The sequence below is a fragment of the Chelmon rostratus genome, chromosome 4 (genome assembly GCF_017976325.1).
Source record: "Chelmon rostratus isolate fCheRos1 chromosome 4, fCheRos1.pri, whole genome shotgun sequence".
NCBI lineage: Eukaryota > Metazoa > Chordata > Actinopteri > Chaetodontiformes > Chaetodontidae > Chelmon > Chelmon rostratus.
In genome coordinates, this window is record NC_055661.1 from 18537460 (window position 1) to 18560467 (window position 23008).

The 23008-nt window shown below is 41.5% G+C and overlaps 1 protein-coding gene across 4 annotated transcripts in view; it reads left to right on the forward strand.

Moving 5' to 3' along the window:
• Window positions 1-1302: 1302 nt before the first annotated feature.
• osbpl9 (oxysterol binding protein-like 9) overlaps window positions 1303-23008 on the forward strand; it is a 32199-nt gene continuing 10493 nt past the window's right edge. The window contains exons 1-9 of one of the 4 annotated variants that reach the window (XM_041935373.1): window positions 1303-1420; window positions 3667-3717; window positions 6711-6789; window positions 13329-13405; window positions 17504-17599; window positions 18178-18225; window positions 19622-19651; window positions 19735-19785; window positions 20335-20373. In XM_041935373.1, the coding sequence (XP_041791307.1) occupies window positions 1310-1420; window positions 3667-3717; window positions 6711-6789; window positions 13329-13405; window positions 17504-17599; window positions 18178-18225; window positions 19622-19651; window positions 19735-19785; window positions 20335-20373 (582 nt within the window). In that variant the 5' untranslated portion in view covers window positions 1303-1309. Of the gene's footprint in view, window positions 1421-3666; window positions 3718-6710; window positions 6790-13328; window positions 13406-14629; window positions 15015-16354; window positions 16563-17503; window positions 17600-18177; window positions 18226-19621; window positions 19652-19734; window positions 19786-20334; window positions 20374-23008 lie in introns of those variants that run through there. The other 3 variants (XM_041935374.1, XM_041935376.1, XM_041935375.1) reach the window with 3 other exon arrangements.

Below are 23008 nucleotides of genomic sequence, written 5' to 3' on the forward strand. Positions count from 1 at the left end.
CAGAATCAAACACATTTCCAGTCCAGACTGTTTTTTTAATTAATAAAACATGCAGACTTTCAGTGATTACAATGTCAATGTAAACTGATTTGGTGCCAATGTTGTATTTTCTCTTTGATACCTGATGTGATGCTGTTTAATATTTGAACTGACCACAAATTTCTGCTCATTCTCATTCTTCTGCATTGTCTTCCTTTATGTTGCCTGCATGCATCATGTATATCTGTCCCCCCCATCTCCCTGTTTTGGAGAACAGCTCTGGAGAACGTGTGAACACATGATTATACCAAAGGCCACTTCTTCAGTTGTACAAGTGCAATGTAAACCAACACACACACAATAATGGAATATGTGAATCTAAACAGGGATGAAAATGGCAGAGATGTTAACATAAACTTTTTTATTGTACAAAATATATATTTTGTGTTTGTTTTTTTTTTAATTTAAAGCTCACGTTATATTACTGTGAAGTTTTGCTTATCAGTGTTAAGCCTATTGTAAATAATAAAGATATTGATGAATACTGTTTTATTTTTGGTTGTTTGTCTGACTGCAAACACTTAAGTCAATTTTGAACAATTATAGAAATTAGTGTCTGCGGCTCAAGAGCAAAGGCACATTATCCTCTTCAGTTAAGCAAAAGTAAAAAGAATGTTAAAGCCCTCAGCATATGGACTTTAAGATGTAATATGAGAAGCAGAGGCAAAATTTAATGGACAAACAAAAACACTATTTTTTAAGCTCTTTAAAAATGATCAATATAGTCAAACCCAGTGATCTTATCGGAAATTCTAGTCAACATCCCAAACAGATCAAATACCTCACGCTCAATTACAGTGCATTCATTATATAGAAGACATCCAGGTTGTTTTCATCAGCAACATCTTTAGTTTTAATATCTCACCCAACATGTTTGGGAGCCTCAGTGAAGAAATTTTAAACTATTATCAAGCCTCAACTCAATTCATTGTGAGATGATCCACCAGCTGTTTTTTAACAACAAAAACGTATTGCTGCCGTCAAATTCTAAATGAGAATATAATTTTCAAAACACAAAGAAATTTCTAAATTTCAACATTTGATACTTTGTGATATTTTCAGTTAAATATGGGATTTCAGTGTTTTGCAAATGATCACATTGTGTTTCTATTTACGTCTTACACAGTGTCACAACTTTTTAGAGACGGGGTTGTAGATGTGGGAAGCATCACCTCCATCGTCTTCAACCTCCAACTTCGGCAGCAGCATCCCACCGTGACGCATGCTCACACCTTATCCGACTCCTCCCCAGCCGGAGCCTTTTGTAAAGATGGCGTCCATCATGGAGGGACCGCTAAGCAAGTGGACTAACGTTATGAAAGGTTGGCAGTATCGTTGGTTCGTCTTGGACTACAATGCCGGCTTACTGTCATACTACACGGTACGTTCATTTTCACGATTTGTAAATGCTAAACTGATCCGCACAAGAGGCTAGACTGTAGAAGTTGTCGCGGGTTGTCAAAGCTAAGTGGGATAAGGGCCTTGTGTTTGTCAGGAGTTTGGAGTCTCAGCTGGCACCAAGAGGCGAGGCTGTCTGATGACAGATCCTCACGTTGGCCAGTAGCAACGGTCTTCGGAGACCAACTGACGAATCCAATGGCAGTATTTTTTCCACACTTCCGCTAATGTAGCTAGCTAGCTAGCAAGGCTAAAAGCCGAAATACACAACATTGGTCGGCGCATTGTTGTGAATAGTTTACAGCATTAGGTGTGAGGGAGGCAGAATTGTGTATGTTGCCGAGACGACATTTGGCCCATTTAGTCGAATAAGAGTCCAGACACTCGCCGGTTTGCTAGCCAAATAGCTAGCAAGACACCGCGGGAGGAGACAGTGGCTAACTTAGGTTACTTATTCGGTATATAGATTTTTGATTAATCCCACGGCAGTTAATTCACTGTGCTCTGGTTAGTAGCGAATGTTGAGAGTAAACCAGACATAAAACTGTCGGTGCCGCCGTTAGTGAAACGAGTTGTTAAGGAAGATAAGCAAGAGCTTTCCACTACTTACAGAAAGTTCACTTAGTCGTCAAAGCAATAGCTAACATCGATTTATCTTGTTTACTTGACCAGTAGTCAGCACAGTAACTTAGGAGTCTTTCAGTAACTCTGTTATCTTGAAGTGATGTAGCTAATTCAGAAACTCCGTAGCAGACACAAGCCTGAGCCCTGCCTGAAGGAAGGTTTTGTTTAGATCGCTCCATGAAGTAATCATTCAGATGGTCGAGATATGGTGCCTGATGAGGTCTGAGAGTAACCCTGCAGTGATTGAACCTTTCAGGGCAAAGCCCCATTGATCCGGGTGTGAACAAGCCAGTTTTGCTCGAGTACGAAGTCTGACTGTAATCTTGAGAGAACGCTGTATCACTGAATCTGATAAATGCAGACTATCAAATTAAAGCAGGGAAAGAGTTTAGTGGCAACTTCACACAGCATCTGTTTTAGTGCTGAAACAATAAAAGAAAGAGCCATTCTCAAAGCAAAAATGCCAACCATTTTCTCGTTTCTCAAATGTGAAGATTTGTTGCTTTTCTTCTTTCTGTTGTGATCTTTGAGTTGTGGACTGTTGAGATGTGATAGGCAATATTTATTATTTTCTGACATTTTATAGACAGAATATCTAATGGAGAAAAAAGCAGCAGGCTAATTGACAAAAATAATGGTTAGATGCAGCATCAGGTTGATGTATGACAAAATGTAACAAACACTTCAACTTAGTCAATTTAAAAGGTGGAAAACTTTGTCTCAAAACTACATCTTACATCATAAAGCATGCATGAACAGTAAGTGAAATTGTAATTTGAGTCAGCCTTGAGTTCAACTCATAATGACTTAAGTCACCTAAGTATGGTTGTAGACCAAATTTTCTCTTTTGAGTCTTACGAAGAGCAGACTCTGAGAGTTTAGCAAGATCACATTGCTCATAGATATTATTAGCCTTCTGACATACAAGGCAACCTGACTATGCAGTTTGTATGCAGTAAGCCTTTTACTTAACACGAAGCTGGTCTGTAATAATCTCTACATAGTGATTTGTGTTAAATACCAAACTCAAGCACTCAAGCCTAATGTGCCACTCACCTTGATTGTATACATCCATGCAGGGACTTGTAGTAGTGATGCACAACAATACTGTTATAGTAATTTACATGTACACCCAGCTTTGTCCTTGTTGTTTTTGTTTGTTTTCTTGTTTTGTTTATATGAATGGTGTGATTTCCTTTTTGCAAAACTGAATAAATATATAAGTGAAAAAAAAAAAAATACCAAACTCAACAAAAACGTCTTGCTACGCATTGTGACTGTATAGGCCTTTTTCACAGCAAATGTTTTGACATGTAATGGCAGAAAAGAAAAAGCACAGGCATTACTGCTGTGATAAAATTAACAATCGCTCCATCATATTCAAGTTTCCTAGAAAGCCAAGCAGCAGTGAGCCAGTATCAAGATTCTGAAACCGAAGCAGCCCAGTCAGCTTAACTTCTTTGAAAAAGGCATATTTGAGATTGTTTTCTCTTGCACCATGTTTAAGCATAAATTAGAAACAATTTTGGCAATGTCTACCCGACCTTACCCTGCCATGCTTACTGAGTGTATTAATCCCTGATTTGTTCTGTGGTTGATTTACAGTCAAAGGACAAGATGATGCGAGGATCCAGAAGAGGCTGTGTGCGACTCAGGGTAAGATTTTCAGGATTAAGGCCATCCTCTTCCCGACAGCTGTCTTTGATAAATTAGATGCATTCTCATCATGCCTGGCTGAGCTATGCACTTGCTTTTACCAGCTGTTTGGTGTTTCCACATGTTCATGGCAATGCTGCCAAGAGTGCAGCACAACACATGCCATGTATAACATTCTGATGAGGTTTACTTTGTCAATGCACTCTTTCTGAACCATGAAATGCTGGTGCACCACACACAGTGTGATGCAGTTTTCATCTGATATGATAATCAGATTATTTGTTGGCCTAGTTGAAAGGATGTTTTTAGTTTCTTGCAGTTATATTCACAGCTCTGTTGCTCCATTTTTTTTCTAGCTTTCGAAGCAAAGGTTTTTGCCCTTACAATGTGTTTTCAGTATTGAGCATTGTCCACTAGATGGCAGCAGTTGTCCTATGTATCTGTTTTACTAGCTCTTTGAAGGAGAGGAGGGAAAGATTCTTATAGCAGTAGGGTTTTCATGGGACTGAGTCAAAATTACTACTAAAATAAAACGCTCTTATTTCTTGAAAACACAGGGTCTTATATTTGTCCTGAGCGAAGTCAACAGAGGGCCTTGCTTTAAAGGGTTATTACATGCGTTGACTGCCTCCCTCAGGGCTTTACTGCTTACACTTTCAGTCTGTCCTCGACCTTTTGTAAAAGTTGAAGCAGGGCTGGGCTTTTCAACCTTATCCAAATTCAAACATTCTAAATTGTTAACTTGCTGCATCCCCAGCAGCATTCCCACACCAGAACTGTACCTGCCTGGCCTAACCCTCCCAGCCACATATTTCATCTCATGTTATTTGTCAAGGAGGTAAAGTTTCCCATGAGTGTTTACAGAAGCAGGGGTTTTATTGCAAAAAAGCATCAATTAGCAACATAAAAATGTTTCATTAGATCACATTGGAGAGGAAGTATCTCCTGAAACTACCTTAAAAGAGGATTTGGTATCATTTGTGGACATGTAGTCTTGAGCCAGAGGTTTCAGTTAGGGTTGAATCAATGTGACATAGTTTTATTTGCTGCAATAATTTAACAATACGTATCATGGAGCTGAAAATGTAATCACTATTAATTAAATACTATCAATTAGAATGGCAGTTGAAAGTATTCACGTCCTGTGGACTTGTATTTTGTTTTTTAAAACTTTGAATCAGGATGTAATTTGGATTTTTGACAGTGATCAACAAAAAAAATTCACTCTTTAATGTGGAAAACATCTCCACAAATGTAAAAATCAATACATTTTTAAACGTTAAAAAGAATAAATAACCTTGACTGTTTTCAGAAAAAAAAAAAGCTCAACTTGCTCATATCCAACTGCAATCTCCGTATTGTATATTGTCTCAAACTCTGAGCTGACTGTATTTTTCCCACAGGCTCCAAGGCATGCCCAGTCTTGTTTGAAATAACAGTGTAGCGGAGCCATAATCTCTAATGTAGAGTAATACTGGTTGTTGTTGGATTATTTTCAAGTGCCGCAAGGCAACAAAGTCATAGTTTATAGTCAGATTAGGGAGTATCTTATAAGTAAAAGTTATCCCATGTCAAAATTAATAAAATAACATCTGTAGAAAATATTACAGTCCACTACAGTAGCTTGAAGTATCTTTTTGTGTCATTTTTGACAATGACACACACAATTACAAAGCCATACTTTGTGGTCAGCAAAAGAAACGTTTTACGGACAGAGTATGGAGAACAGTGTAAAAGTACTGACTGTTTTCAACCAGATGGGAGAGATCAGGGCAGAGATGTTATACCACAGTATACACTATTAGTATACCGTATATATAACTGCAGTTACTTCATCCCCTAATGAAATGACAACAGAGTATCACAGTGATTTCAAAATATTTTAAATAATTACTTTGCAGATCAGATAGTGTAGTTTAATGCATCCCCATCATGAGCCACAGCCATAAACAGTGTTCATAGAGAGGGTTTGTAATCTGTGTCTTTATGCAGACCTGGATATATGCATTCAGTCCAGTGGGTTTCCCCTTCTTTCTGTGATGGTCACAACTGTAAACGACTGTTCTGTCTAGTCTTCTCCTTCCATCTTTAAAGGATTATCATTATGTAATTTATGATATATTGACCCCTTGAGACTGAGCCTCTTTGTACACCCAAGACAGTAGATCAGTAGTCCATTAGTTGTCAATTCAGCCATTCTAAGATAACTAGAGACCAACTTGTGTCTGTTAATAGGGGCTTTTCTTTAAGATGTCTGGAGAAGTTCAGTAAAGAAGTAAGCATGGCATCAATAATCCAATTGGATCTTATGTTATTAATTTGTTGAGCCTCAGGAATGTAAGACACAACAAGATACAGTGCATACCAAACCTCTTGTTGGTATTTCTTTGAGTGTTTTGGAGTTACGGAGTGGCAAAGACCATGTCTTGCTTCCTATTGCCTATCGAAGTCCACTTAATAAAACCTAAGTGCAAATTTCTTACAGCTGTAAATATTAATTTGTCCACTCCTTGCAGTTGTTGTTGCTTTTATTATTTGCTGTATGAGTCACACACCCTGTTTCTGTTGCTAGGAGCTAATGTCCCAGCTAGCCAACAGGCCATTTCTCCGCAGTTCTTTTTCTCCCGTCGGCTGCTAGCTGCTGGTCCCCGGTGTCTGTTTCTCTCCACCCTTCCCTGCCTTTCCCCTCCTTCGCTAACCCAAATCCCACCTCCTCCTCCCCTCCCTTTTTCTCTCCCATGTTCCAAAACGCTGCACTCGGATTTGTGTGTTAGAGAGAAACACAGTGATTGTGTGAAGGAGTTGATGAGGCAAGAGGAGCTTTTGAAGAGGAGAGAGTGAGGCACTGAGACAGACCAAGGGTAATTAACAAAACAGAGCAGGTTGAGGGCTGCTGGAGCATGTGGAGGCCATGAGGATTGAAATGGAAGGTGGAGTATGACGTGTTCCGTTGTCTTACTGCCTTTATCACCCCCCCCACTCTGTTTGCCCAGGGAGCTGTGATCGGCATCGATGACGAGGACGATAGCACATTCACCATCACTGTGGACCAGAAGACTTTCCATTTCCAAGGTGAGATGTCCTCCTTTTCATTTTGTCCTCTTAATGCCCCCTCTTCTCTGTGTTCACATCACCAGCATCCTTTCTCTGTGCATTATCTCTCTCTCTCTCTCTCTCTCTCTTATTATCTGTCTCTCTTTCTCTCTCTCTCTCTCCCTCTCTCCCCCCGCCTTTTAAAGACTTGGATTGGTCTGCACTAATGCCAGGAAACACATGCACACAGGCATCTACACAATGTCAAAGCGTGCTGTATGCATCTGAGCTTTTTCTCCCCTCCTGTGGAACCTCTCCAAGCTGTGTGAAGTTGGACTGACACTTATTTCTGTAGATTTGTTCCACTGCAAGCTAGACAGATTCCTCTGGAACAGAACAAGCAAGTAAGGCTCTTTTTTTTTTCCCTCGGTCCTCCCGACTGTGGCTGAGGAGGAAGATTGCTTCTTGTGTGTCTCTGCAGTTGAGCCTCTGGGAATAATAAGGGAATACTGCTGAGCTGGAAGCTGAGCTCAGGTCTCTTCTGGTTGCTGCCGCTGTTCACCCTTCGCTACTCTGCTGCCGCCGCTCGCTATCTACCAACCAGTCGCTTCATAGGGACAGGATTGGCTCCCAGCTCCAGCATCGCCCCCCTCCTGTCCTGTGAACCCTTCCCTCTTTTTTGACAGGGAGCTGTCTAGTCCAGTACACTGCAGACACTCTTTTTTTTATTCTATCACTCCACCAGGTCTTTAACTACCCACCTCCACCTTTCCTTCATCTCTGTCCTTCCATCTGTCCATTTTTCCCCCCTGCCAACACCAAACCCCCCCACTCTTCACCACCAGCACACCCCTTCACCTCCTTCTTGAGGGTCACCAGCCACAGTCCATGGGCCCCCCACCCCTCTCACCTCCTCCATGCCCTCTCCCATGTCTGTGTTCCGAAGCTGTATGCTGTGGTTCTACAAACGGAAGGGTAAGGAGAAAACCGTGCACGTCTCACGCTCCGCATGCATGCCAGTCCTGGGCAAAAGGATGGAGAGGAGGCGTTGTTTATTTGTCTTCTGAGATGTGCAGTTAGGGTGGAGCAGTACGTTCTGTAGTTCTCGCATGTATTGGTTTGTTATCGAGGTTCAAGGACAGTTCAGAGCAGCGTGAAGTAGATTGTTTCATGGCTGTCGGCTCTGAGAAATTATTAAGAAGAGACGTGTGTGCAGCATTCTGAATCTGTCAAATGTTCGCACAGAAACTGTTGTGACTGGTGTTTTGTTCTATTCTTCACTGGTTTGGCTAAACAATGATGTAATCTTTTTAATAATAATTGTACATACATTTTTATAGAGATGTGTTTGTCTGTGAAGACGAGCTGAGTATCATCTTCCCAGTTTGTTCCGGAACTCTCTCTGCCACAGTTAATCTGAGTCTTTGGTATCAGCCATGATGCCCCAGTTGGCTAAAGTTGGAGTAATTTGATTTGTATAGGGTTTTTTTTTCAGTTTTGTATGTTCAGTTGTTGGTGGATATTATCTTAATTACCTGAGTCTGAGAGACTTCTGCATCAGAGAACAGGAGAACAGCAGCAATGTATCCAAAGCATTGATTAAATGTAATGAAATGTAAACATTTCTTTACCAATGACAATTAAAATTCTATTTTTTTTTTTACTTCTATGAGATCAACAGTGTGGGAATAAGTTATTGATGAAAGCATCACGTCCCCCCAGCACAATCTGAATCTTTGCAGCACATTGTGACCCCCCCTACCTCCCCCATAATCATCCTTTTGTTTGAGAGAAAACAATGACATGTAAGACACATCTGCACTCCAGATACCCAGAGGAGTCATGTATCTCATGTATCACCATCGCAGAAGCGGGCGGAAAATTAACACTAAATGAGTGCTGAACATGAGATTCTGGATACATCAGCTGCTATCTTGGATATCAAGCGACGCACAGGATGTTGGGCAGGAGATTTTTCTGTTGCTGTAAAACAATCCCAGTCTGAGCATGTTATGCAGTCAGTCTCCCAGGATTCACAGCAGCATCTGATTCGTCTGTCTATATATATATATATATATTTATATATTTGCCTATGTGTCGATATGTATGGGCTGGAGCGTGTCTAAGATATGGACTGTGTGAAAGAAGAATATCACTTTCAAGACTAAGAGGGGTGAAGAAAGTTACTATAGACTGATACGAAATATCCAATGACCGATGCACCTGCTGACACAAAGCTCATTATCAAAGTGTCCTTCATGTTACAGTGTATATAAAAAAAACTATGCCAGGATTGACCGCTTCCTCTCACGGGACAGTCCAGCTCAGAGGTTAAAGTGTAGTTCTGAGCTAGCAGGCCAATGTGCTAGCCTGGAGTGCAGCTCTGTACTGTCTTTCTATTTAGAGAAGCATCCATTATTCAGCAGCCCTTCTCCCCCGGCGGTGCATCAGAGTTGCCGGAGAGCCCTTTAGCTTCCCGTTTTTCCTCTTTTCCCCTCTCTGCTATCACTCCCCTCTTATCTACAGTAGCTATCAATCTCTCGTCTTCTCCTCCCTCTTTGTCAGGCCCCCCCGACAGCCCGCAGCATCAGTCAGAGATGAGAGACCCCCCCCCCCCTCATAGTCTCTCCCTTGTCTCCAGAGTCCTCCCTCCCCTCGATATCACCTGCACTGTCTGCTCACATCTCTTTTTTAAATGTCCCACCCTGGTCATCATTTTTCACTGCTGAATTCTTTCAGGACTGCATCTGCCCATGTGTGTCTCATTAGAACGATGTTCCCAAGCACATGCTCTTGAGAACATCTTCCTAACTAAATCAGTCACACATGACTCCGTCAATCCAAAGCAGCATGACGATGTGTTCGTTTTACATTTTTGCCACACAGTGAGTGTGAACTTAGGTTATATCAATAGTGAAATTGTGTATTTTCTTCGCACCGCATTTGGGTAGCTACCACTTTATTGACAGGTTGCAGTCCTGAGCATCAGACCCTCCGTCCTCCCTGCTGGAGCATGCACTGAAACATTTCATCAGCCTGTCTGACAATGGCAGGATGAGAAAGAAGAGGGGGTGATGAATAATTCACAGGGACCCTTTGGAGAATGGAGGAACAACACTATGCGAGAGACTGAGCATTGTAAAGGGAAATCTTTGCAATTGGACACCCTGACCACTGAGATGGGAGGAGAATCCTTGCGTTTCCAATACATCACTGGTGCTGTTAGCTTTGTGTGCTAATTTGTCTGCTTGTCTGGATGTGATATCTGTCTGTGTGTGTGGTAATTGTACATGCTGGATAGACAGAGAGAGAGAGAGATAGATAGATTAGCAACACCTGTCTTCGTTTACTTGTCTATGATGGTGTTTACTGCAGTCTACGTGTTTGTCATGACTAGTAGTTTCATTTATGTACATTTAATGCCCAAACTGGAGTTGATTTTCTAACACAGTCAGCAAGATGTAAGTCAGAGACAGAAGAGTATCTGGAGGCACATATAATCAGGTGGCAGTGGAGCAGAAAATGGTTGTCTGGTTAATAACCTGCAAAGGAAACAATTACAGAAGAATTAATGATGTACCAATAGGTGAAAAACAGTCAAAGGTTTTCAGGCATGTTCATGCTAAATTAATTTAAAAGAGGGCCACAATACTTTAATTATGTGACGACTTTAGCAGTACTGTGACGTGACATATTCTTTGAACAATTGTTTGACCAATGATGACTTAAATTGTCTATATATCAAGTTATTTTTACATCACACAGATCATGTTTGATTCAGATGACCTTTGCAGTGTATGTTTAAAAAAAAAAAAAAAAAAAAGATGTTAGCTGGTTCTCTTTTTGGTATCACAGCTTCACCAGTCATATCATCCAGATCAGGTTTGTTTGGTGAGAGCGGTTGTAATGTGAAAAAAAGGACATCAACACATATTGTATCGCAAATGTATGGTATCAGTTACCCGTGCTGGATATGAGGTGACCTCCACCTCCACCGTCAACGCCTACTGTCTTCAGCCGACCTAACTGCAGCCTGACGGAGGACTGCTGCTCTGCATCAGCTCTGTATGTGGAACCTTGGTGTTTCATTCGGCATCAGTATTCAAGTATCTTATTTTCAGCTATTTCAGTTTGCAGCTGTGGGGTTATTTGCACTCTGTACGTTTGTATCGGTCATGGGCCTTGATCTAATATCTGCCAGGGTCTGAATGTAATTCTAAGGAAAGCGTGGGCGGGTGGATAGGTTGGTGTGAGGTACAGCACCTCCTGTATGTGCTTGTCCTAACAGCCGCGCTGTGCCTCTCTGCTTTCTTTTAGCAGAGAAGGATCAGAGCCTGCAGTAATAAGGGTTTAGTCAGCACACCTTTGTTAGCGGCTGCACTGAGAGACTCTTACAGGGTTGACACAGCATCGTAAAGCTCAAGATGTTGTTAATGTCAGGCGTGTGCAGTTAAAGGAGAAAAAAAGAACTTGGTGACTTTTAGACTTTTGCTCCTGTTGTTCCTCTGTTTAATTTGATAATGACAAGCCCTTTAAACCTTTTTCACTGTGAAGGACTAGGAAGTGTTTTCACAGTGAAAATCTTCTCATTTCTTATCTTAGGATAGAGAAAATGAATGAAACACACATTCTAGATATCTTTAACCCTTAGAAAAACTTTCTCAATTCTTCCTGGGTCTAATGTTTATCTTATGATTACAAGTCTTTGTATAATAAGCACCACTAACTTCTGAGTAACACCCACCAGGTAGCAGGATACCTGCTGCACTACACTGTGGATAGATAGCTGTAAATCGTACCCTTATCATATCCTATCTTGTCCATTCCTCTACCTCTGGCTCTTCCTCCTCACCCTTTTTCTACATTCACGTACGTGTTGCACATGTTTGCCCAGGAGCTGTAATCACTTACATATTCTGGTTGTTTGAATATGTAACTGAGCGGACAAATATGATTCATGATGACAGCCAGTGTTACGACTTGCAGCTTGTTGTCTCATGTGACTGGCCTAACCAGCTAACTGCTCTCACCTACCTGGGAACAGAAATCATGGTGTGAGCATGTGAGCCACAGACTACAAAGATTTACAGAGACAAATACTGGACTTGTGACACAGTCACAGTATTTGTTTCGCTTCAGTGACCCTGCCACTACCTCTCCTGTGTCGTGAATAGGGCTAAACAACATTAGTTGCTTTAATCTATTCCTGTGGAGAGTCTGTTTGGCTGAAGGGAAAGTGAGAGGGCAGCGAGGCGCTGTCTGAGTGGATGGACCTGAGCCTCGGCTGCCTTTTAATGTCTTTAAAAGCGTTTCTGCTGTAGCACTGCTCAGCCTTTCATCTGCTGTGCTGTCTTGTTTCCAGCTCAATGAAAAATGACTCTTACACAGGAATATAGTTTGCAAGCTAATTTGATGGCATATGTCTTCTAATGTTCTTCTTCCACAGCTTTTAGAGTTCTAGGTAGTTTTTTTTTGTGTCTGTCTGTGTGTCTGTGTCTGTGTGTCTGTGTGTGTGTGTGTCAGGGGGCCTGTATTGGGTCACTGTTTAATGTCACTGGCAGTCTGTTTGTTCTCTCTCTTTGCTCTGAAGATGCAGCCTTGCCTTCCTTAATTTCACACACAGACCTAAATCTGAAAAGACCAGACGAGAATCCGTAGTACCTCACCTCTGTGAAGGAGCATTAACTCCTCATTTTTAGTCTTTAAGTATTGATTCTTTTGGCATTGATTCACATATCACTAAGCTTTCTTCGAAGCCTCTTTTACCTACCACATTTGTGAGTGCGTGGTGAAATCCTGAGTGTTTATGTGTTTGGTCAGAGACTGCCTGACTCATTAAGTACATGTTTCACTATATTTAGGGACAGCCCCATCGAGCATCACTGCCAGCTTTAGATTAGTTTAGTACAGTAGCACAGCTACACAGTTGCTACATTTTTAGCTGCTATTTTGGCACAGCCCAAATGCTTCCAGTCGCCTTGCTAAGCTAAGCTAACTGGCCGCTGGGTGTAGCTTCATGTTTAAGAGACAGATATGAGACTGATATCAATTTTCTCATCCAAGCAGGAAAGTGAATGACCACATTTTCCAAAATGCCAAACTGTTCCTTTCAAGGAAATTTAGGGTTATCTGCCGTATGACATCTCCAGGCGTCTTTCTGCATTTGATTTTCAGCCAGGAAGTTATTATGTGCTCCACTAAATCTGTTTCTTTTATTATGTGATTTGATTTGATTCTTGTCCATGTTTTTTGATCTGTATGGTTTACTTCAGCTGTAAATCACAGTTTGCCTCTCTTATATATAAAACGGACTATACAAATAAAGATTATGGTTACTGTCTTATTTGGGGAAGCTGCATATACCTGTGATTAGGTTCTGCAGCCCTGAACACAAGGTCGAGCAGGAGTTTAGGTGAAAAGCAAACTCTTAATGTCTCAATGTGTCATCACTGTGTCACCAGTACCCATTTCATTTCAGTCTTGGTACCATTAGTGTGTAACACGAGTGTAATGGCTGCTTATGGTGTCTGTATGGAAAATGTGGCTCACTGGGTGTGTCTGTGTACTTCTGCCCTCAGCCCGAGATGCAGACGAGCGGGAGAAGTGGATCCACGCCTTAGAGGGAACTATCCTTCGTCACACCCTCCAACTCCGGGTATGTAACCATGCACTTGCTGTACGTGTGTGTGTGTGTGTGTGTGTGTGCGTGTGTGTTTCTGTTTCCATCACCGATAGTTTCAAGAAAAAAGTCGTTTTGCTGTGGGCCTTCTTGATCCTGATGTTTGTTCAACTGCTTATGTTCTTTCCTTCCAGCATTCATGTAGTTTTAATATTTACCATTTATTCAGCAAAGCAAACATGCTAATCTTTGTAATACCTGAAGAGTATACAGTCTAAAAGAGGAATGATGAGCACATTTGGTAACTCTGAAATGAAGATGAATATGTCAGAGCTTTCGTTGTGTGATTTTTATTGCACCTCAGATTGCATGCATTTGCATACTCTGCAAATGATCTACTGTGCTACAACACAAGACCCATATAATGCATCTCAGGTCTTATTATTAGCACTTTTCAGCTTCATGTGTCTTGCTCATAGTTCAGTTTTTATGCTTTTTTTGCTCAACAGAGCAGTTGAGAGTCTACAATGGGTCTTGTCAGTATACATGGAAATACTGGAAACAGTAAAGCCATTATAAATTGAGGATGTTATGGCTTGGTGTGTGGCTCTTTTGGGCTGCTGTCAGGACCAGGCTCAGATTTATGGAAAGACTTTTTCCGTGTTTGATTTACTGCTGACCTCCTGGCAGATTCTTCTGTCGCTTTATTTTCTGTCTCTGTGTTTGTATGATTGTTGAGACTGAGTGTGCTGCAGCCAATTTTTTTTCCTGCACGTCCTGCCCTTCAGTTATTTCTCTGGCCAACCTTATTTCCTGCTCTCCTCCCCTGAACCAAACCTTCCTCCTCCTTGCCCCCCACCCCCACCCCATCATCATCTACATATAGCTCTTTCCACCCACCTCCTCCTTCTTTTCACCCTTATGGCCAACCTTTTATTTGCTAAGCCTCCCTCCTTCCTTTTTCTGCCTCCCCTCCCTCTGTGTCAAATCCTTCTGATGTGCTACGTGTGCCTGCTTGCTCGGCCCGCACACACATACACACACTTGTGCAGCGGTAGCTTGCTGCTGTCTCACAGCATCATGTGACCCAGCAGTAGCCAATCTGAGATGCGCTTGCTTGATGAACCAAACATCTGCCTCTGCTGCCTCTGCTGCCTCTGCTGCCTCAGCCAATCAGAGTGGCTGTTAATGCTTGTCCCTGTCAGCACTTGCTGCTGCTTTGTGTGTTTTCTCTGCTGCCTGCGTGAGAGGAAGTGTGCCTTTCCTGCCAGGGGAGGGTCCTGGATTAACTCAGCTCTGTCTGCCTTCATACCAAAAGCTCAGCTGATAACTGCTGCTGAAGGATATACTGTAGCCAGACTGGCTGCACTTCTAACTCACAGTCTGAAGGCTGCTGTGGTTTATATTGGCAGACTGCAGTGGAGGGCAAGCAGAGGAGATTGTTTTCTGTTTCTGTTTGGAGGAGGGAGGAGGGAGAAAGAACGCTAACTTCACCAGAGCTGGTGGTTTGTTGCTGTAGGGAATCAAAACAGACTAACGGAGGCAGAGAAAGAGAAAGAGAAAACGATCTTGTGTCAGGCTGAGTAGCCTGGTGGGAGAGATGTACAAGGTTTAACGCAGCATGTCCATTGGAGCGAGCTACCCAGTAAGTAAACACACACACAACTGCAAACGCCACTGCACCATAGCAAGGAGAACTTTAATGGCTGCAGTGCGCTGCCGGGGCAGCAGCAATTTAAAGTGGGTCACACTGCGTGAAAAGACAAATAGAAATGGGAGGGGGCAGGGTGTGAGGGCAGTGTTGTTTGTAGAGTCCGGGGTGGTTGGGTGGGTTTTGTAAGTGTTTATGTGTGAGACTTTGCAGGCTGTTCTAAAATATTCCCACTATGTCACAGTCACACGCACACGCACACACACAGACGTACGGCCTATGTGGTGGGAATGAGTGGGAGTGGAGGCGCAGACGTCTGGGAATATTTCAGGAACAGTGACGAAGTGAGCACCATGACGCGTTGGTACAGAGGCTGTTTATAAAACCAGCCACCTGCATCTGACTTTTGGCTTCCACACTTATCTGCTCTGTCTGTAAAAAAACACTTCCCCTCCATTATGTGTGTTGACAAAACATGAGTTATTGTTCGCTGTGTAATAATAACGGCTCTGTCTTATTTTTCTGTCCTGTTTTATTTTTCACCATGTCAGCTTCATTGTCCTGCTCTAATGTTGTTTCAGTTGTGTATTCAGGCCTATAATGTAAACATGGCCAGTTGTAATTTATGGTATAACACCTTTATAAGTGAATGCAGTTGAATATGCAACCCCTGTAGTAAATACAGCCTTTTAGGTGCATATAAGGTTGTAATTCAACTCTTAGTGTTTTAACACCAGTATTATTAATTTAGTTATTTTTTTAACAGTTGCTTTATGTTGAAAGATGTTTATGTTATTTCGTTTTGTTATTTATGTTATATTCTGCAATTTCCCAGCTTGGGATAAATAAGGTATATCTATCTATCTTATGTCGAGGGGTTGAATGGCAAAATAAATGGCAACACTTCACTGTTAAATTTGACGTTTTAAAGATTATAATATTAGCAAAGGTAGTCCACACCCTTTATTTACATAAGCACCTGCAGATGTTTTCCTATTCATCTGAATTTATTTTATTTTTTTTGCAGCTTCTAGTAAAAATGAAAGATAGCAACTCTTTTCTCAATAAACTGGAGTGATTTTCCAGTGTAGTGTGAGTAAGCAGACAGGGCAAGTTGATTGCACTCTGCCAATCACACACACACAAGCATGTAAACACACATTGATACAGTACCTAGACATTCACATCTGAATCGAAATTGCTTTTGATTTTTGCTCAGGCCTTCATGTGGCCAGCTATGTTTTGCAGTAACAGTGAACGCACCTTTGATCCTTTTGAGGAAGTTTGGCTCGTTAACTGCAGGCTTCATGGCTGCGGAGTTAACTCAGACTTTGTTCTCTGTAAAGCTAGTATGTTTTTACAGTTTATACTTCAGGTCTAAGGCCAGGGCAGCTGCCAATAGTGTTCAGCGTTTGGCTGTTAATGGCTTTTCTTCACGTTCCCGTGAGATCGTCCGTAGCAGGAAGAAAAGGCCCCGCAGACTCAGGACGCACCAGGACTGTACGACGCAGCAAATCCAAAGCAGCAGTAGCACCCACCATGGTTTGATAAGGGCTTGATTTACTAACTGCCTTCTTTTTGTCACTGTAGTTTTCATGTAAGAGGTGTTGTTACATATCAGAGCAGCTGCTGTGTAGCAGTGAATTGCACTGACACACGGCGTGTTAGTCTGATTCGTCTGACTTGACGTAGAGGGTGATTGTGTTGTCATTGGTGCTGAGTGCCCTCGCTGTTGATAGGCTCCAGCATTAAATGCACAGTGGTTAAAGGAAGTCTCGTCTGTTTGTACATTTATCTGCTCATTTTCCTGTTTTTTGGTTTTGTGTCGCAGCCAGCTGGATTGTCCTTGCTTGCTTGAGCTCAGACAGATAGAGACAGATGCCTGGTCACGGCTGTCCTGCCAATAGTCTAGTAATTACCTTTTAATGGATATTATGTAATGAAATTGTCTGTGCCCGAGTTTCTGTGTGCGTGGAGTCTGTGTGTCTGATTCTGATGGGGCTATAGAGGTAAGCTAATTAAGAAACAATGAATCTAAGTGCACCTCTGCCCATTTACACACATGCTTGCCTGTCACTAGCTAAACTCTCTCAAGCGTGGAGTTCCTTGATTCAGTTTTGTTGAAGCCTGAAATTCGCTGGCCTCCAGTCAGGCAGGCAGACGGACCTGCTGGCCTTTTATGTAGCCTAGCCTTTAAACAATAGTGCTCATATCTCCCCCAGTACAGTACGCTGCTGGAAGATTCTCCTGAACTGTTGATGTTTCTGTCCACCATTTTGTGTAACAGTTTACAAAGCTCACCTGGCCAGGAGGTGACAGAGAGAGGTCTTTTTTTATGAATGGAAAATATGTGAATACACGGCTTATATTATTGGTCGTGGCTGTGTATTTTACTTCGACCATGCAAACACTTGCACGGCGTTTGACATGGATTGGGTTAGGGCTGCACTAATGCTTAGCTGTGTTTGTTTCTCCATCATCAGGAGGCTGAGACGGGATTTGTTCCGAGTGTTCAAGACTTTGATAAGAAGCTAGCTGAAGCTGACGCCTACCTGCAGATTCTGATTGACCAGCTAAAGGTAGGACTCAATGGAGCAACACCTACCCAACAACATCATTTCATCAAGAATATTTTACACTTTCATGTAGATTTGAGAAATGTAGGATTTTTCTGCCACTCAGTTTCACTGATTTGACTCACCATCCAGAGGTAATATAGTCCAGTTGAAGGAACTGTCACACAAGTCAAAAATGTATTCCTCATTGCAACCTGAATTTAATTTTAAAATCTGTAGATTTATCAGACGGCATTTGAAACTGTGTCATGACCATGCCCTTATTTTGTCTCTTCTTTTTGCTGATCTCACTCTCCTCTTTAACAAAGCAGAAGTTATTAAAAATAAGATTTGTGGTAGCACAGTGATGAAGCAGAAAACCACGTATTTAAAGAGGCAGTAGCACGTTGTCTCGAAATCAAATGACTGCAAGTGTCCTTCCTTGGTGAGAAGAGTTTCCGACTTGCCACCACATTATCTCGAGCAACATCATCCGTACAGATCTGATCATTTCAGTTCTCACCTGACAGTGTACCCTTCTTAGCTCATATTCCGCCCCTCTTCGTCCTTTCTGTCTCTTGTTCTCTGTCGCTCTCACACAGCTGTTTGATGAGAAGATCAAGGACTGCAAAGACGATGAATCACGCAGAGTAAGTACCAGCAGCGCTGCTCTGTCCTTGTGTGTCGGCCATCCTCACCGTCATTAGGGCCGAGGCTAACAGCAGGGGAAGCAAGCTCATACACAGCGCCTGGGAAGGAAAAATGATAGCTGCCAGTGTGGTGCAGACATTTGATGTCTGTCACTAGTCAGTTTGAAGCTGCCAGAATATTTTTAAGGGTTATTGCACCGTTTCAAAGATAAACATACATTATGACTTACATGTCAGCATTTGTATTGAGAATGTGATTTAAGAATTTCACTTTATATTTGAAATGCAAGCTAAATAATTCTTTATCATAATTCAGAATTTCATTAATTTATGCATACAGTATGATATATTACTGTGACAGTGTACATAATTATTTGACACAGACCCACTGAAACTTATATAGCCAAAATGTTCAGCTACACCAATGATTGTCCTCGACTGACTGACTGACAGGCCAGACTTCTGATCAGAGACTGTGCAGACCGTACAGCTGCAACTAATTCTGACTTTCATTATCAATTAGTATTCAGATTACATTCTCAAATAATCAATTTCTGTGTGCACAGTGTCACAACATAGTGAAAAATGGCTATTGTAATTTCCCAGAGCTCTTCAGATGTCTTGTTTTGTCCTGTTGCTTTAATTAAACTGAAAGGTGATCAGCTGAAAATGATATAAAGAGAGAAAAGCAGCAAAAAAGCACGTTTGAGAAGCTGAAGCCAGAAAAGGTTTGGCATACATGCTCAATAAATAACTGAAATGATTAAGTGATAATCAAAATAGTCGCTGATTATAATAATAGTTGCGACTCTAACAGACTCCCAAAGTTAGCTCTTCAGCTAGATATTTCACATTGAGGGTTTCAGCAGTAGCTTATGAACAGGAGGCCATGTTTGTATATTAAGAAAGTAAACACAAAGTTAATTGCTGGACTATTATTACAATCAACATACTTTTAGAATAGATAGTAATTGCCTTGGTGTTAACATTAAAGTTGCATTTTAGATAGTAGATTTTTGTTTGACTCTTAAAATCTTATTTTTAGGTAAATTAACTAGTAGAGGTGTGTTGTGTCAGTGGAGGAAGCAGTTCAGTTTCAGGGTGTCTCAGTTGTTTTCCAGCAGCTGTGTGATTCACTTCCTCCCTGAGATTAATGCTGGCTTTTGGTCACTTTGAATTGTTTGTCACTCTGACTTCACCAATCTCCTCAGCGTGGGAAACAAGTCTTGAAGATTTCCAATGAAGTAAAAAGCTGTTGCAGTAAAATTTGACTTCATCACATTATATTGTGTTTCCCAGCAGCTTTATTTCCTGTTCAACCAGTTGCATTAGCGCTTCAGATTTTGAACATTTGAACATTGCTGTTGTATTTTACAGCCTGTTTTCTTTTTTTCAGAAAATCGAAAATTTGAAAGAGACGACTTGTGTAAGTCAGAACTTAACACATTTTCCTTCCTGTGTTTGAGTTGAGTTCCTAGTTGTTGAAGTCCTTTTGTCTTTTTCTTTCAGAGCATGGTAGAGTCCATCAAGCACTGTATTGTACTGCTGCAAATTGCCAAGGTAAACACAATCCCAGCACAGTTTGTCTCCTCTCTCTGGAGTTTGGTCTGCCACAACATCACCATAATCACTGTTCTTGAGAGTCCACATCACCTGTTACCTGTTGCTGTGTCTCTGGGGTAGTTCCCTGCTTACAGTTGCTATCTGGGCCGGTGGTTAATGAGGGTGTAGCCCAGTACTCCTTTCATCACATGTTCCATTCAGCTGTTTGTAAAGGAAGTGGAGCAATCATTGCTGCTTCATGTGTTTGTTAGGTGACACTTTTTTTAAACTCAGAACACTTTTACTCACAAATAAGATTTGAGGAAACATCGACTACTTTTACAGACTGAGCAATCTTGTTCTTATTGATCCTGACACAAATGAGGGTTTTACCATGTGATGAAAGGATTACTGCATGTGGCAATCTGGTGAATATTTTGAAGCTTCATGTGATGAGCGGGATGGATCTCATTGCTTTCTACACCGCAGATGCTCAGGATGCTTTATGAAATGACTCTTGAACCTTCCTACACAAGTAGTCTAACATTGTCTTCTCAAAATTTTAAGGACCAAAGTAACGAACAGCAACACGCAAACGGACTTATAGTAAGTTTGACATTCTCCGTCCATGACAAAAATTAAAATCAAACAAACTGCTAACTTTCTTTTCTTGCTTAATTTACTCTCCACTGTAGAAAATCAGATGAATCAGATCTCTGTAGTGCATGCCGTCTAATTTGGAGATAAGGTCTTCCTCTAGCTCTTTCCCTCATGTCTGCCACCACTATCCTGTTGATTAAGTTGATAATTTCCCGATTGATATTCTTCCAGCAGTGGTTGGGAACTATTCTTTTCTTCATCAAGATACAAAATGTGTATGTGTGTGTGCAAACGTTTGTCAGAAAATGCACATTGTCGCAGAATATGTATGTGTACGTAGATTATACTAAACATATGTGTTTGCATGCCTTTATATGAGAGAATGTTGCACTTCACCTCACCCACTAATTAGAGTCAACTAATTCACCATTGATTTATTGTGTGCACACTGCCTGCTTATTGAACCATCGAGCACTAAAGAGCACTTTGCTGGCTTTGCAGGTGTTCTGTCTTCATGTCAACGGCCATGTCGGGAGTTTTTCATGTTCTATCTACAAATCACATGTACTTTAGATGACTCGACAATTATTTTCCAAAGCACTTACTGGCAGTTTTTCAATTGATTTCTAAACTTACAGGGAGCCATTGGTTTCCATTGCTTTCAGTATGTTTTGAATATCAACTTGAAGTATTAAATCATGTGTTAGATTGATAATTGTAATGATTGATTAGATTCCATCACAGTAAACATGGAGTCTTCTCTATTTTAAATGACATTTCAGTCATGTGGGAATGCAGTTATAAGCAAGGACTTCTCTTGTTTAAGGAAACTCTGACATCTGTGGTCAGAAAGTGGCTGCCAAGCAGTAACAGTGGAACAAACAACCACCAAACATACATTAACCTTTTCACACACGTCCATGTTTGCAGTTGTTTGACTTCCAGACAGCACAGCTTGTAAAATGCAGCGCTTGCAGCTGCCAATTCTCGGTCAGACGGTGAAGCATCCTAGGAATTTTTTCTGAACAGTTCTGGCTCGCATCGGCATTATCAGGCAACCTGGTGCAACAAAAAACATTTTATCTTACATATTCTCTAAACTGGGAAGGGTTACATATCGCTCTATAGTTTTGGAACAAGTAGATTTTTATACCAGTGCAAAGAGTGGAGAAGTGGTGGGATAGAGAGGAAAGAAAGGAAAGGGGGAGGGAGGTGGACTGGAAAATGGATGATACAGGAAAGTAAGGACTGAAGGGCAAATGTACTGAGAGCTTAGACCACCCGACAATGAACAAAACCCTGCAAGGTAAAAAATCAATCTAAAAACTTTCAGCGTGCTTTGGAAAATGGTAGGTAATGTAATGTGAACTGTGTGTTGGTAATGGACTAACAAGAAAACCTCCAGTGTGGTCCTCGAAGCAAGAAGCCCACATGGGCCGTGCAGCTCATGCTGTTGGCCTGCATTACTCTTATAGCTGACTTAATCTTGCAGTCATTAAGTACAGTATTATGTAGTATAAATAGAGCAGCATAAGCTCCGTCTACACATCTAACTGCACGTTTTTATATGCGATAAGCTTTGTGCCGGAGATATCGTTGCAGCTTTAGAAGGCCTGACACGTTGCCTGTATGCCCATAATGTGGAGTGAATGATAAATGCACTGCAGAAAAACAAACAGCATGTTCGTTGTCCAAGCACTGCACCATAAAGTGCAGGAATCATTTGCTCTGAGCACACCAGAAGCCTGTTCAGTATTTATCCGTGAAAATAATTTATGTGCTATGATTGGTTTAGGTTTGCTCTGCTTCTTGAGCTACCTGCTGCATTAATATCACGTTCAAGACAAGAAAAATGTATATCGATCATGACACTGCACTCACAGCCGTTTTTAGCTGTAACTCTGTTCCCTCCACCTGCATTCGCTTTAGCTCCTGCGTGCAAGGTCCCACCATGACAGACCAGTATTTCTGTAATTGGCTATAATTAGTCGCCCTCGCCTTACTTTCATGGAGGCACGTGGACCAGGCAAGCATTGGGCAGTGCAGCGGGGAGGTAGAAGGAATGAACAGAGGCAGAAAGCTTGAGCATAAGAGGGAGAAATGTGATGTCAGACGAAGCCCCTCTGCATGACATTTTCTACCACTGATCATTAGTTGTCTTTTGTTGACATTATAATTTTTGGTGGCACATATCTAGAAAACCAAAGCGTAATTTCCAAGTTGGTTGAGTTTTATTTAGACGAAAATTCCCCACTCAGAGAAACTAACATGATTTCACAACACAGCTCTTCTTCTCTGTAGTCATTATCTTTTATGTAACATGCTCAGTGTTGCATTCTGGGATCGTGCAGGCCTGTTGTTTACATTGTGGTATTCTAGTGTCATCCAACTTTAGACCAGCTACTTTTTTTTTTTTTTTTTCACCCTTACAGCCTTGTGTCGGTTCATGTTCTGACTCACCGAGCCTGTTCCTGTTGATCTCAAATGACTTGATCAAAACTTGCCTTGAAAAAAAAAACTGTGAAAATCACAGAGTACAGGTCAAGTTTGAGTAATAGGGTGTTACACATCACATTGACTGGATCTAATTTCAGTGCCTCCAAGAGCCCTGAGGGTACGTTGTTGGGGAATAAAAGGTCGA